Source organism: Rhincodon typus, chromosome 17, assembly GCF_021869965.1.
Source record: "Rhincodon typus isolate 14 chromosome 17, sRhiTyp1.1, whole genome shotgun sequence".
Lineage (NCBI taxonomy): Eukaryota > Metazoa > Chordata > Chondrichthyes > Orectolobiformes > Rhincodontidae > Rhincodon > Rhincodon typus.
The window spans coordinates 33,462,870-33,477,488 of NC_063348.1; the positions used below are offsets into that span (position 1 = coordinate 33,462,870).

Here is a 14,619-nt window from a genome sequence, read left to right on the forward strand (position 1 = left end):
ACTATTCCATTATCATCCATATGTTTATCCAATGACCATTTAAATGCCCTTAAAGTTGGCGAGTCTACTACTGTTGCAGGCAGGGCATTCTACGCCCTTACTATTCTCTGAGTAAAGAACCTACCTCTGACATCTGTCCTATATCTATCACCCCTCAATTTAAAGCTACGTTCCCTCATGCTAGCCATCACCATCCGAGGAAAAAGGCTCTCACTGTCCACCCTATCTAATCCTCTGATCATCTTGTATGTCTCTATTAAGTCACCTCTTAACCTTCTTCTCTCTAATGAAAACAGCCTCAAGTCCTTCAGCCTTTCCTCATAAGACCTTCCCTCCATACCAGGCAACATCCTGGTAAATCTCCTCTGCACCCTTTCCAATGCTTCCACATCCTTCCTATAATGCGGCGACCAGAACTGTACGCAATTCTCCAAGTGCGGCCGCACCAGAGTTTTGTACAGCTGCAACATGACCTCATGGCTCTGAAACTCAATCCCTCTGCCAATAAAACCTAACACACTGTACACCTTCTTAACAACCCTATCAACCTGGGTGGCAACTTTCAGTGATCTATGCACATGGACTATTCCCAAAATGCTCCCCCAGTGAGATTTGGATCATCTGGTCAGGCACTTTCCCCAAAACACGGTTGAGTACGGTGCCTTCCCTAGTTAGGCTAGTTACATATTGTTTCAAGAAACCCTCCTAGATGGACCTAAAAAAGTTCTGCCCCAGCCAAGGCCATGGCACTAACACTAAATCCCAGCCATTACTGAGGAAGTTAAAATCACTCATTACAACAATGTAGTTTTTATATCTTTCCATGATCTGCTTATGTATCTGTTCCTCTGTCTCCCACTGTCTATTGGGAGGCTTACAGTATAACCCCATCATAGTTTTTGCACTCTTTATTCCTGAATTCTACCCATATTGCCTTGCTGGATGAACACCAAGATATCCTCTTAGTGCAGCTGTGACACGGTCCTTAATCAGTAATGCAATGTCCCCCACCACTACTACATTCCTCTCTTATCATGTCTGAAACATCTAAACCTTGGAAAGTTGAGTTGCTAGTCCTGCCCTTCTCTCAACCAAGTTTCTGTAATGGCTACAACATAGTTTCACTATTTATCCAGGTTCCAAATTCATCTGCCTTAATTGTTATACACCTTGCATTTAAATAAATACTTAGACCGCCAGTCCCACTGCTTTCATTAACCTAGCCCTGCCTGTTCTTCCTATTAGACTCACTAGACTTAACCTAAAGCTCTTCCTCAATCAATCACTCTACACGCTGACCGACTGCTCTTTTAACGCTGTCAGTTACCTGGCAAATCTTTGATATCAATGCAACCCAGGAACCGCAGGGCATCCTTGTAGTAGGAAGCATGATTTCCGACTATCTGGTAGTACTTGCTTGACAGATCATAAAAGCGTCCATGAACTGATGTAACCCCAGGAAGGTTAGTCAGCATCTCATCCACCTCCTCAATTGTTTTCTGAAAGAATACAAATTGAGTTCAAGTTATTCTTTTTAACATAGTTACATCTTCCTAGATATACAACAATACAGGAACAGGAATAAGAATAAAGAAATAAATGATTATTGACGCTAAATTTAACTTTAAACAATTGGGGGTTTTGACCCCAGGATTTAGATTTTATGCAACCAATAACTAATTATACCAGAGATGTCCCCATTCTGATATTTCTCAATTAATTGAAGAGCATGTCTTGTCAACATTGGCAATAATGCTGATAAAAGAACATGTAAACAGGGGAGATGTCATTAAATCCTCCGGTCTGTTTTCTTTTTTCATGGCAGATCTGTAACCCAACTCCATATACTTGCATTTATCTCAATCCTATAAAGCCTTTGCAATTTCATATATACAACACTGCCTATCTTTCTGTCATTGTCAAATTTGGATGCATGACTCTACCTCAAAGTAGTCAATAAGTATAAATAAGTTGAGGCCAAAACACAAATCCTCACAGGATCTGGGTCATATTTTGTACAGGGCACCTGTCCTTCATCTGCACTGCTTTCTATTGCTCAGTTTCCTATCCAGCACGATATTTTTGCCTTCAACCTCAAGCAACTTATTGGAATTCCATGCAAATACCAATTAGGGAGATCCCCATCCACTATTTTTGTTGACAAATATTCAATCAAATGAGTCAGTCAAAGCTCTTTATGATCCAAGAGAAGGCTGGATTTTGCTGCAAATCTGAAATAAAAACAAAGTGCTGGAGCAACTCTGCAGGTTTGGCAACATCAGTACCGAGACAAAGAGTTAATATGTCCAGTCTGATATGACTTCAGAAAAGTTTTGAAGAGTTATATTGGATTTGAAATATTAAGGGACTCTCCACTGGTTGGAGTCAATCCCAGCAGAATTACTGATGACTTATTATCTCAGCCAGGGAGTTTGCTGCAGAAGTTCGAGGTGCGGTGGTGGAGGTTTCAGCTGATCCAATCTACAGATCAGAGATGGGATGTTTGCTGACAATTGCACAAACTTCTTTACTACATGGATACTATTTTAGCACCCGAAGAATTGTGTCCATAAGCAATTCTTTTGTAGCCGTTATTACTGTCATCTTGTCACTCACTCTTGTTCTTCACGTTTTTCTACTTTTAAATGCTTTTTCTCTTCATTTTATGTTCACTCTTTTTAGTTATTGATGGCTATCTTTTTTGGCAAGTGCAGTTTCTACTCGATTGGAATAAGCTTGACTTGTAGCACAAGATTTTCAGAACGTTGCATCATCTTAATCAACAAATTTTCCCAGTTCAGTTTGGATAGAGTCTCTCATTGCAGTAAATCTAGGATCCTGAATGTTTCTCATGGTCTCAGTTTAGGGTGATGAATGCACAATTGTGCTCACTAAAATTGTACCATGCCACAGCTCCAACTGTGTATATACTAAATTGAAGTTCTAACTTGAGAAATAGTGATGTAACCTTGCTATATTCTGAAGTGTTTCCCTGTACATAGACATGAAATCAAGGACAGTGCCAATTATACTTTACCTTTGTCACTGGCAGATCTCCAACATTTAATTTCAAAGCACCAATAGCTGTTTTGCAGAGAATCACTGCCTCATCACTGGATTTGACCTAAAACAAAGTAAGCAAAAAATAAATAGAACAAACAAAGCAAATTGAACAAAACCAATGCAATACAACACAAAGCTCTCACCTTTTCTTTTGTCTTTTCCAAAAACGTTAGGGCCACGTTAGGATCTGCAATTAAACACAATTTGTATCAATTACCATGGACAAAACCAGTGATCCAGTTATAGATTATAGGGACCAATATATTATTTCCCATTGGCTGATCTCAAGATTCTACTGTCTTGAATAGGTGAAGGCAAAGACATTTTCCTCCACTAGTTTGATGGACACAAATAATTTATGATAAATAGGTTATTTTCTTGTCTGAAACAGTAAACTCTTACTCCTCACGTCCCATAATATTTGGGCTAGTGCTTCTAGCTAGTAATTGCTGTTGACCCCGATCACAAATAGATTTGTCTCAGTCCAAGTCCTGGTTGCTGAGAGCCATGGATGAAACCCTCAGCCCTGCTCTTGTTAATTTGCAGAAACCGGTTTAGCATTTGTGCAACAGTTCCAGCTCCAGAAAATTCAAACAGGATGAAACCAAAGAACAGAAACAGAAATAAAGCTCAAGGAGTGATTGGCTAGGATCTCAAACTTCACTTGGTTTAACAGTTTTAATCTGTCAGTCAATCTAATGTCATTGATTTGGAGCCCGGTATTGAGTTTGAACATTGATAACAAATCTTATGATAACTGTACAGATCCACAACTAGTCAATTTCACCACATAAAATACAAAATCCTTAAGTATGCACGTAGCAGTTGAGCAGATATTTACTCCAAATAAATATTGGAAAGACTTAATCATCTTTGGTCTCCACTGCATTTTCTGTTCCCGAACCATGAACGTACTCTCTCTCCCTGGTGACTGTCTGAGATTAATTACCAGTGTGTTTGGGATCTTAAAGTCATTTTTAACCCTAAAATGAGTTCTGATCACACATTCACATCATAATTAAGACCATTTATTATTCTGTAATATCACCCTACGATGACCCCGCCGCAGCTCAACTGTGGGTGAATCCCTCGTTCGTGCCTTTGTTACCTCTAGACTTGATGCATATCTGGCTGGGCTCCCACATTCTACCCTCCTAACTTGGTCACCCAAAACTCTGTTGCCCACGCTCTGACTTGTACCAAGTCCCATTTCATCCATCTGCTCACTGAGGAATGTTCTCATTTTTGTCCTTTTCTTCAAATTCCTCCATAACTTCACCCTTCCATGTTTCTGTGACCACCTCCTCCAATCGTCCAAGGTCGTTGCACTCCTCCAAATTCTAGCTTCTGGCGTATCCCTCATTTTAATTGCTCTGCCATTCACAGTACTGCATTCAGCTCAGTTTCCATGCTCTCCCTCGTTCTCCTTGTTTTAGGAGCTTCTTAAAATATACCACTTTAGCAAAACTTTTCATCATTTCCCCTAATATCTTATGTTGTTCTGTCAAATTTTGCTTTACAATGCTCCTGTGAAGTTTTTTGGTACATTCTATTACAGTAAAGGTAAATACAAGTTATTATTGTAAAACCTAGACATAGAAGTTGCTAGTCAGATAACCACCCCAGGGCACTCCATCTCAGGAAGAAAATATTGGCCTTGAAGAGAATGCAGCACAGATTTGCCACAATGATACCAGGGCTAAAGTGATTAAGTTACAATTGCTGATTGAATTGTTGATTTTTATTCACATTAGAAGATTAAGGGTGAGCTAATGGAGTTGATGATTAGAGGAAATGATAGGGCATCAACTATTTCTTCTAAAGTGGTCCAAAATAAGGGGACATAGTCTTCAAATTAGAGTCAGGCATCACAGATGTCATGAAAAGAATAGCGGAAATCTGGAACTCTTTCACCAAAAAGCTATTGAAGCTGAGGATCAATTGGGGCTTTCAAAAATCAGATCTAAGGTTGTTTAGGGCAAGAACACAAAGAAATATGGAGCCAAGAAAAAGATGGAATTGGTGTTCAGATCAGCCATGATTAACTGAATGATAGAATATGCTCAGGAGGCTGAATGGCCTTCCTTTGATCCTATGCTGGGGAGAACAGACTCACCTGTCATTTGCCGCACAACATGTAGAACAATCTCCACAAGAGACAGAGGGTTAATCCTGTAACAATATGTTGTAAAAGGGTTTAATCTAAAGAGCTTTGCTTTAAAGTAGTAATAGAATTTAAGCAAAATGTGCTTCTTTCCCAGTATAACTCCACTTCCCTGCCACTGCCAACCCCCAAAATCAAGAAATTACTCTCAAAACAATTATTGTTCCAGCTGGAACTCAGATGATATTTGGCAAATTATTATTTGCAATTTCCTGCAAAAATGCTTCTGAGAGTTCTGAGCACATTAACAAGCTCTTTATCAAGCTATTTACAGCCAATTATGTGGTTTCTAATTCAGATTATCTGGAAGGGCACAGTATCTCAAATGTTTGTGAACAGTTGACACTAATTTTTCACTGTGCTACAATGCAGTAAATCAGAGAGATTTGTTTGCCACTAACAGGATGCTGCTGTCAAACTGAAAGGATATGGTGTATGAATTTCAGGACTAGTGTGCTGCCAGGTATATAGGCTGCACACCCCAAAGACTCGTCATTTGTGTCAAACAGACTATCCCTTCAGCTGTTTTCAACAAGGTGCTGACACTACCTGACTCTTGCAAATCTCACAACATTGACATTAAATGGGATTCTGCAACTGGACAACACTTGTTGGATAATTTGGAGTATGCAAAGAAATATGCTGACAGCCAATTTAGAATTCAGTCAGGTTTTCAATGTGGCATACTTACATTTGTTGAAAGCTACTTACATTAACACATAGGACAGAAAACAGAAAGAGCACAGACATGCATTGCATTGATTCAACTAGAACAGGTGACAGACATTCGCTGGTTGATTCCTCAGGGCAATGTCCTGACCAGAGTTAACGTGACTAGTTTAAAATTTAAATAAAGATGACAGCTAATGGTTATTCATCAGTAATTGGTGCCTTCTCCATGGCAATCTCTACATCACAGTCCACAGATGCAGCCAGACCTGCTGAGTTTTTCCAGCACTGTTTTGATTTCTGACCCTCGGCATCTGCAGTACCCTGCTTTTATTTGAACATATTAAAAAGTGTTCAGAAAAGATAGGGAAAGTGAGAAGGGGAGTGATGTGTCACCACTGATTACTCGAGTAAATGTAGAGCCGGAAAGCACCAAATCCATTTACTACAGAGTTGAAAACAAGAAAAGAATAATCACACCATTGGAAATATTCTATTGCCCTTCAAACATTGGCACCAATGGACAGTTCTCAAGTAGCTTCAGTCCCTACAACTGTCCAACAGTAATGAGATTTTACAAGCTGTATGGAGGCATATGGGGATTCTAGGGAGGCTGAGTGACCTTGTGAAAACACTGTGGGAACCATTCAAATGGGGGAAGGATATAGCGATATAGTAGTAGTGGCCAACAGTATAATTCAGAAGATGGATACTGTTCTCTGCAGCCATGAAATGAGGCCTGAAGGCTGTTTTGAATGCCTAGTGCCAGGATTAAGGGCATCTCATCAGGGAGGAACATCAAGTGGGTTTGGAGGGCTGCAGTTGTTGTCATTCAGACCAACACGAATGACAGTGACTGGGAAGGAAGTTCTGCTGAAAGGTTTTGCACAGTGAGGAGCTATACTAAAATACAGACCCTCCAAGATGACACTATCAGGAGCATCAAATTGGCACAGCGTAAATAAAATAAAGGAGCCAAATGCATGACTGATAAAACTGGCGTGGGAAGAACAGGTTTCAATTCATGGGGCACTGGCACTAGTACTGGGGAAAGGGGAACTGTTCCGGTTCAACAGACTTTGCTTGAACCATGCTGAGACCAGTTTCATGGCAAATTAAATAACTAGGGCTGTAAAGAGGACTTTAAACCTAATTACAGGAGTATGTGTGGTGTGGTGTGTGGGCGGAGGGGGACACACGTGCTTGCAAAGCAAACGACATGGGAAGCATTGCAAGGCAACTGTGACAATGATACCCAGAGTGAGAGAGGAAGGGACAGAGTGTACAAGTATAGATAAACAGCAGCAAACAGGGACACAGGAGCAACAAAAGGTAAAAGGGCAAAATTAATGGCTCTTTTCTTGAATGTACATAATATTCAGAACAACAGAAATGAATTAATGGTACAGAGGTTAATGGGTAAAAACTATAACTGTTAGTGGAGGGAAAAAAAACACTAATGAGTCTAAAGGCTGATAAATCTCCTAAAACTAATGGGTTGCATCCTAGAATTTTAAAAGCTTTGTGAAAAGTAGTTATGACGACAGATTTTCAACCAGTCTTAAATTTTACAGCTTTCTCTGTCAATCTTTGGTTCCCTTTTATAAACTAGACCCACACTCATTTAACTGAAGCTCTTTCATTTATTCACATTTGAGGGCTGCATGGTGGCTCAGTGGTTAGCACTGCTGCCTCACAGCACCAGGAACCCAGGTTCGATTCTACCCTTGGGCGACCATCTGTGTGGAGTCTGCACAGGTTTCCTCCAGGTGTTCTGGCTTCCTCCCACAGTCCAAAAATGTGCAGACTAGGTGGATTGGCAATGCTAAATTGCCCAGTGTGCAGCGACACAGATTAGGGGGATGGGTCTGGGTGGGACGTTCCAAGGGTCAGTGGGGACTTGTTGGGCCGAAGGGCCCATTTCCACACTGTAGGGATTCTATTCTATGATCATGTGCTGTGCCCATACTTGGCTCATTATCTGCTGATGCTTCACCCTGAAATGGTTTTTTTAGCATTTTATCGGCGGTGGTTTACGACTGCCTTCCACTTCCACTGAAGTTAGCTCTCTTCCAATTTAGAAATTCTACTTTAAATAGTTTTGTTCTTTTCCATTTTGTACAGTAAATAAGCATCCCGCCTCTAATTCCCTTTCTCCTTAAAGACCTTGAATGCATTGCTGCTTCTCAAATCAATTTGTCATTCTTGCAATTCCATATTTAAATCTGAACCACACAGCCAAGACACCAACACAATTCAGTCACAAACGGCATTTTATTTGATTCTGACAAAGATAAAAAAAAACTTTCCTTCCTCATAGTCTGAAGCCTTTGCTACAGTTGACCACACCATCCTCAAAACACACACTTACTGTGTTCAGCTGGGTAGGAACACTCAAACTTCAATCCATTCTTATCTGCTTAATCACAATCACAGCATTACTTGCAATAACTTCTCTTCCTGCTCCTGTACTGTTATCTGGTAAGAATACATTTTGCCTCTTTCCTGTTTCTCACCTACATGTTGGCCCCTCAGTAACATCATCTAAAGACACAGCGAAAATTTTCACCAGTATACCGTTGACACCCAGCTCTACTTTTTCCACCACCTCTCTTAACTGCTGCACTATTACCAAATTAATCAGATTTCCTGGCTGGCATTCAGTACTGGATGAAGATAAATTTCCTCCAATAAATGTTGAGACGTCCGAAACCATCATTTTTGGTCCCAAATCTAACCTCCATTCCATAGTTACCAACTCTGTTCCTGAGCCCGGTAACAGTCAGATTAAATCAATGTTCACAACATTAGTGTCATATTTGATCTCAAGAGGAGCTCCAAACTTCATGTTCATAGTATCACTAATACAACCTGAGTAACATCACCTGACTTTGCCTGTCACAGTTCATCTTCTGCTGAAATCCCTCAGCCATGCTTTTGTTGCCTCAAGACTCAGGTTCCACACAATCTGAGCTGGTCTCCCAGGTTATAGTTTGTAAACCGGAAGTTATGAAATGCTTGGTTGCCCATGTCTTAACTCATACAAAGTTCCATTTCCCACTGAACAGCTTGGTCTCGCTGACCTACAACAGCAACTAATCAAGCAACGTCTTTTTTTCAACTCTTGCTATTGCCTCTGCCTTCCCAACTCTAATCTTCTCCAGACCCACTACCCTCAGATATCTGCTCCAACTCTGGCCTCTTGGGCATCTCCAATCTTGATTTTGCCACCATTTGCAGCTGTGCCCAGGAACCAAGATCTGGAATGCCACCCTACACCTTTCTGCCTTTCCTCTTCACTTTCCTCCTTAAAAAACCTCATTGACCCAAGATTTTGGTCACCTGAGCTAATAGCTTCCTGTGTGGCTCTTTCCCATACCTGGTTTTATTATGCTCCTGTAAACTGCTCTGGCATGTTTTATTACATTAGAAGTGCGACATAAATGCAATTTGTTGCAAATGCAGGATGTACTTGAAAGTTGACTAAACCTAAGAGAATAAGTTGCCTAGTCCAAATGCCTTGCACCTTGGGTTACTAAAAGAATTGGATGTGGAGACAGAGGAAGGGCTTCCCATGATCTTCCAATCTTTCCTAGACTGGAATGGGAGATGTCAAAGGCTTGGAGTCTGACAATACACAATATTTAAAAATTGCTATCAATGCGTACCTGGTAACTACAGGTTGGTCTCTTTAATATCAGTGGTACACAAAAATTCAGAATCAATAATCAGGGTTTAAAAAAGTAGAGGTTTGAGTTAATTAAGCAGAGCCAGTGTGCATTTGTGAAAAGATAAATCTTGCTTCACTGATCGAACTTTATGAGTCAACAGGTAGTTGAATGGAATAAAACGACTGCTGTCTATATGGATTTTAAAAAAGGTATTTGTCAAAAATACCATATAAAACCTGTTTAATAATCCTGAGGGTCATGGAATGGGAGGGTTAGGGTTAGTTCATTAGATACATAATCCTGAGGGCCTGACTAATAGGATGGGAACATGCTCCTGTAAAATGCCCACCAAGACAGCCAGTGGAATTTAAATTCAATTAATCAGAAGAGGAAAAGCTAATCTTCAAAAAGAAAAGTGACCATGAATCTATCTGGTTCAATGTCCTTTTGGGAAGGAAACCTGTCACCCTTATCCAGTCAGACCTACATGCGATTCCCAAATCACTGATGCACTGGTCTCAAGTGAAGCAAGCCACTCTATAGTATCAAATTGCTAGAGAAAAATGGAAAGGAATACAACCAGATAGACAACCTGGTAATGGTAATGACAAAGCTTACCCAGCACAATCAACCCTGCAGTATTCTCATTAATACCAGAAAACTTGTACCCAAATTGAGAGAGACCTGTCCCACAGACTAATCAAGCACCAACTTGATACAGTCATACCCACCAATCATAACTTACAGACAATAACCCAGACTCCTCCACACCATCCCTGGGTATGCCAGCAGGACAGACCCATCAGATGTAGCAGGATAATGGATCATAGCCAGATGGAATTAGCTGGGGATGCTGTAATATTGACCCAGGACCCCATAAGCTGTCACTGCAGTAAATAAAACAGGCAAGAAAACCTCCTGCTTACTGCCGACTGCCCTTCCCCAACTGATGAATCAATAATCCTCCACATCGAGCATCACTTAGAATTAGAACTGATGGTAGGAAGGGCACAGAAAGTAATCTGGGATGAAACTACACTACCCATCACCAACAGTTGCTCAGTGGGACCACTAGTCATTGAACTGGTCAAGTCCTGAAGGACATAGCTGCTAGACTGGTCCTACAGCAGATGGTGAGGAATCCAACATAGGGAAAACCTGATTTGACTTTGTCATCAATCCATCTGTCGCAAATGCATACATCCATAACAGCAGTGGCGCAAAGGGCCATTACACATCTATTGTTAAGACTAAGTTTATTTTTGTCCTGAGTATGCCCTCCATCATGCTCTGAACACCACCACTGTCCTAAAAGGGGACAGATTCAAAATTCGTTATCCAGGAGTTACCATGGGCCATCAATGGCAGAATTGTGAACTCATGACCCAGCATGTATTTTATTCCTTTTAGTTGGGATCATGTTCAGCATGGACTAGTTGGACCGAAGGGTCTGTTTCCGTGTTGTACGACTATGACACTATATGTTAGGGGTCCAATTCCAGCACAATGAGAAGTGCAGGGGTAGCTCCAGGCATACCCAACAGTACCAATCTGAAGTTACATTATGTTAAATAGCAGAAACAGCCTGCAATTGAGCTAAGCAATCCCACAAGAGAACAGATCAAGGCTCTGCATTCCCACTACATCACAGCATAAATGTGGATAATTAAGCAACTATCGGGAGAAAGCGGCTCCATAAATATTGCCAGCGATTGAGAAGCCCAGCACATTATAGAGTCATACAGCACAGAAACAGATTCTTAATCCAACTCATCCATGCTGACCACGTATTCTAAATTAATCTAGTCCCATTTGCCAGCATTTGGCCCATATCACTCTAAACCCTTCCTATTCATATACCCAGCTCTGAACAGGTTAATTAGAAAATATCTAAGCAGCAATAACTCATTCACTGACACTTAGTTTAGAATTCAACAGTTTGGGCCAGTCAACTCACGTCATTATAATCTTGCCCCCAAAATGAACAAATGAGCTGCATGTCAGAGGCGAGGTGGGTAACTGCCCTAGACATCAAGGTGACATTTGACCTGGTGTGACATCAAGAAGCACCAGCAAAATTTGACAACGGGAATCCAAGGAAAATTCTCCCTCAGTTGCAATTATATCTAGTACAAAGGAAGATGATTGTGGCTGTTGGAAGTCAATTATCTCAACTACAGGACATCACCGTAGGAGTTTCTCAGGGTAATGTCCTTGGTCCAATCATCTTCAGTTACTTCAATGACCTTCACTCCATCACAACATCAGATGTAAGGATTTTTGGCTGATCATTGCAAATCGATTGGTGCCTCGATTGGATATTTAAATAGTCCTTGACCATATGCTAGAAAACATGGATAACATTCAGACTTGGACTGAAAAGTACCAAGTACCAGATAATTACCAATGCCAACAAGAGAGAATCTAACTATTTCCTTGTGACACTCAATTGTAATTATCACTGAATCACATTATGTCAACATCAACATGCTAGGTGTTTTCACTGGCCAGAAATTGAATGAAACCAACAATATAAATACTGTGTCTATAACAGCATATCAGAGACTGGGAATTCTGCAGCAAGTAACAACTCCTGACTTGCCAAAGGCTGTTCCCTATAATAGAAGGCACAAATCAAGAATACAATTCATCTCCCCACTTGCCAGATAACAATTCAACACCTTAAATATTCACTCCCTCCAAAACTGGCACAGTAACAGCAGTGCATACCAGATATAAAATGCACTGCAGAAACCCATGAAGTCCTCTTTCAAACATGTCATCTCTTCCTAGAAGGATCAGTGACCAAAAATTGAGCTCCAGGACAGAAAACAGCAAGTCATTTGTTTTTCAGACTGGCAGAGAAAAGTGGTTTTCCCCTGGAGTCAGGCATGGGACCACATTTTTTTGATACACATGTGTGACTTTGATTGTGGAACATGGAGTAAAATTTCAAAATTTTCCAAATGATGCCAAACTGACTTGTGGCAAAGTGAGGATGAACATATCACCTGCAACAGAACCTTGCCAAACTATCAGAACCAGCAGACGAGTGGCATGTGGAAATTAATGCAGAAAAAATAAGGTGATGCTTTTGGAATAATAGATAGGTAGTGGCAACGTAGGCTTTTTAGCAAATTTCTAGAATGTTTAAATACAGGAGGACCTAGGAATTCATGCATATTGATCTTTTAAGGTAGCAGGGCATTTGGGAAAATAATTTGCAAGGCATAAGCAATGCTAATTCCCATAATCAGAGGTATTAAATTCAAAAGCAAGAAGTTATGCTGAATCTTTATAGAACTTTTTCGGTCACAGCTGTAGTATTGCATCCAATTCTGGTCACCAGGCTTCAGGAATTAAGGAGCTATTGAAAGGCTGCAGGAGCCATTTACCAAAATTTGCCTAGAAATAAGAAATTGTTCTGTGTTTTTTACTCTTTAGAGCAAAGTAAATTGAGCAGAGATTTAATAGAGGTCTATTACGTTGTGCAATCTTAGGTAAAATAGACAATGGAAATCTCTTCCTGTTAGCAGATGTCATGTCAACAATGCAGCACAGATTTATGGCTTTCAGAGACAGGTGAAGCAGGGGTATGATTTTGCCATGAAAGAACACACAAAGTGGTTAAAAAAGGTCTGGAATTCACTGTCTCAAAGTAGTGGAAGTGGGGACAATTAACAATTGTAAGAAAACAAAATCAGATGAGCATTTGAGGGAAATAAACTTACAGGGCTTCAGGGAGAAAGATGAAGAATTAAACAGCTTGCTCTACAGAGATCTGTGATCTATTCCAGAGCAGACATGAAGTCTATGGACAAGTGGCTTCATTCTGTAAGTAACATCTATGTCTCTGATGTCATTGGGAAAAGAAGGTGATAAATTCTTGAACCAGGGGAATCATGGAAGAGGCACCAGCAGACAGAGATTAGTATGGAATTGCACTAGCTCAAGTTTAATAGAAAGGATGGCCTGAATAGCATCTTCCATGCTGTTAATTTTCAGTATAATATACTTTTAGGTGTAATTAAAAAAAAAGCACTTCTTACCTGTGTTCAAATTCACTAATAAAATTCTCATACAGCTGCAAAAAAAAAGTTTTATTATTTGATGAAAGAAGCAAACTAAAATTAGTATGTTGAAGGGAATGTTCAGGCTAAATCACCTACCTTGATCAGGCCATCACCTGTGGCGAAGCAGGGATTTTGGACAAAGTTCTGGAGTCGGACAGTCAACTGGTGCCACAGTCTGCATTTAAAACAAGTCAGGGTTACAGTGTGGAGGCATCAGGAGCCGTTAGCACCATCCAGAGGAAACCAACAACAGACACACATAGTCCATTGTTGAAAACTGCTAGTTCCAGTATCCCCATCCTAACACATGGAGATCCTCACCTCCCGCTTGTCCCAGCCCACTTTCTCCCACCCCCTTTACCCGGAACCCCCAATAGAGTACAATGTCGGGACCGGCAAGGCCTGAGACAGACAGATGCACACATACACATACTAATACATAGACACAGACACAGATAGTGGGTTTAGAGAGAAGGGCCTGGACAGTGACTCAGCGGGGGCCATCCCAGGAATCGGGGTTTCGCTATAACGGGGCAGAGCCCCAGCCCCGGCCCCGGCCCCAGGTTCTCACTCACTTTTTGTTGTAAAGCTCCTCCATTTGCTGCCAGTCAGGGCCGAGCTCTCCAGCCCCGCTCTGCTGCTGTTGAAGGAACCCGCTCACATCCCTCATGGTGCCTACTGTCTCTGTAAACCGCGGGCTCGGCTTCCGCTGCTTCAAGGCCGCACGGCTCCAACCGGAACCGATCACTACAACTTCCGGTACCGTAAATACCGCAATATGGGGCCCTGAGGAACTCAACCAGCCTCCTTCACCACCCAATTCCCGTTACCGGGAATACTGTTCCCCATCTCACCCGTTACCGGGTACAGTGTCTCCCATCTCCCCCCGTTACCGAGTACAGTGTCCCCCATCTCCCCCCGTTACCTGGTGCAGTGTCCCCCATCTCACTCCCCCGATACCGGGTACAGTGTCCCCCAT

The 14,619-nt window shown here is 41.3% G+C and overlaps 2 protein-coding genes across 5 annotated transcripts in view; one reads left to right on the plus strand and one right to left on the minus strand.

Moving 5' to 3' along the window:
• psmd13 (proteasome 26S subunit, non-ATPase 13) overlaps window positions 1-14,390 on the minus strand; it is a 22,496-nt gene extending 8,106 nt beyond the window's left edge. The window contains exons 1-7 of the mRNA XM_048606881.1: window positions 14,216-14,390; window positions 13,737-13,815; window positions 13,617-13,651; window positions 5,180-5,235; window positions 3,207-3,250; window positions 3,038-3,124; window positions 1,328-1,499 (exon numbers count right to left, since the gene is read on the minus strand). Of these exons, the coding sequence (XP_048462838.1) occupies window positions 1,328-1,499; window positions 3,038-3,124; window positions 3,207-3,250; window positions 5,180-5,235; window positions 13,617-13,651; window positions 13,737-13,815; window positions 14,216-14,310 (568 nt within the window). The 5' untranslated portion in view covers window positions 14,311-14,390. The remainder of the gene's footprint in view (window positions 1-1,327; window positions 1,500-3,037; window positions 3,125-3,206; window positions 3,251-5,179; window positions 5,236-13,616; window positions 13,652-13,736; window positions 13,816-14,215) is intronic.
• A 26-nt stretch (window positions 14,391-14,416) lies between these two features.
• Window positions 14,417-14,619, plus strand: part of sirt3 (sirtuin 3) — an 18,376-nt gene continuing 18,173 nt past the window's right edge. For all 4 annotated transcript variants that reach the window (XM_048606882.1, XM_048606885.1, XM_048606884.1 and 1 more), the window contains exon 1: window positions 14,417-14,504. The gene's annotated coding sequence lies outside the window, so the exon portion shown is untranslated. The remainder of the gene's footprint in view (window positions 14,505-14,619) is intronic.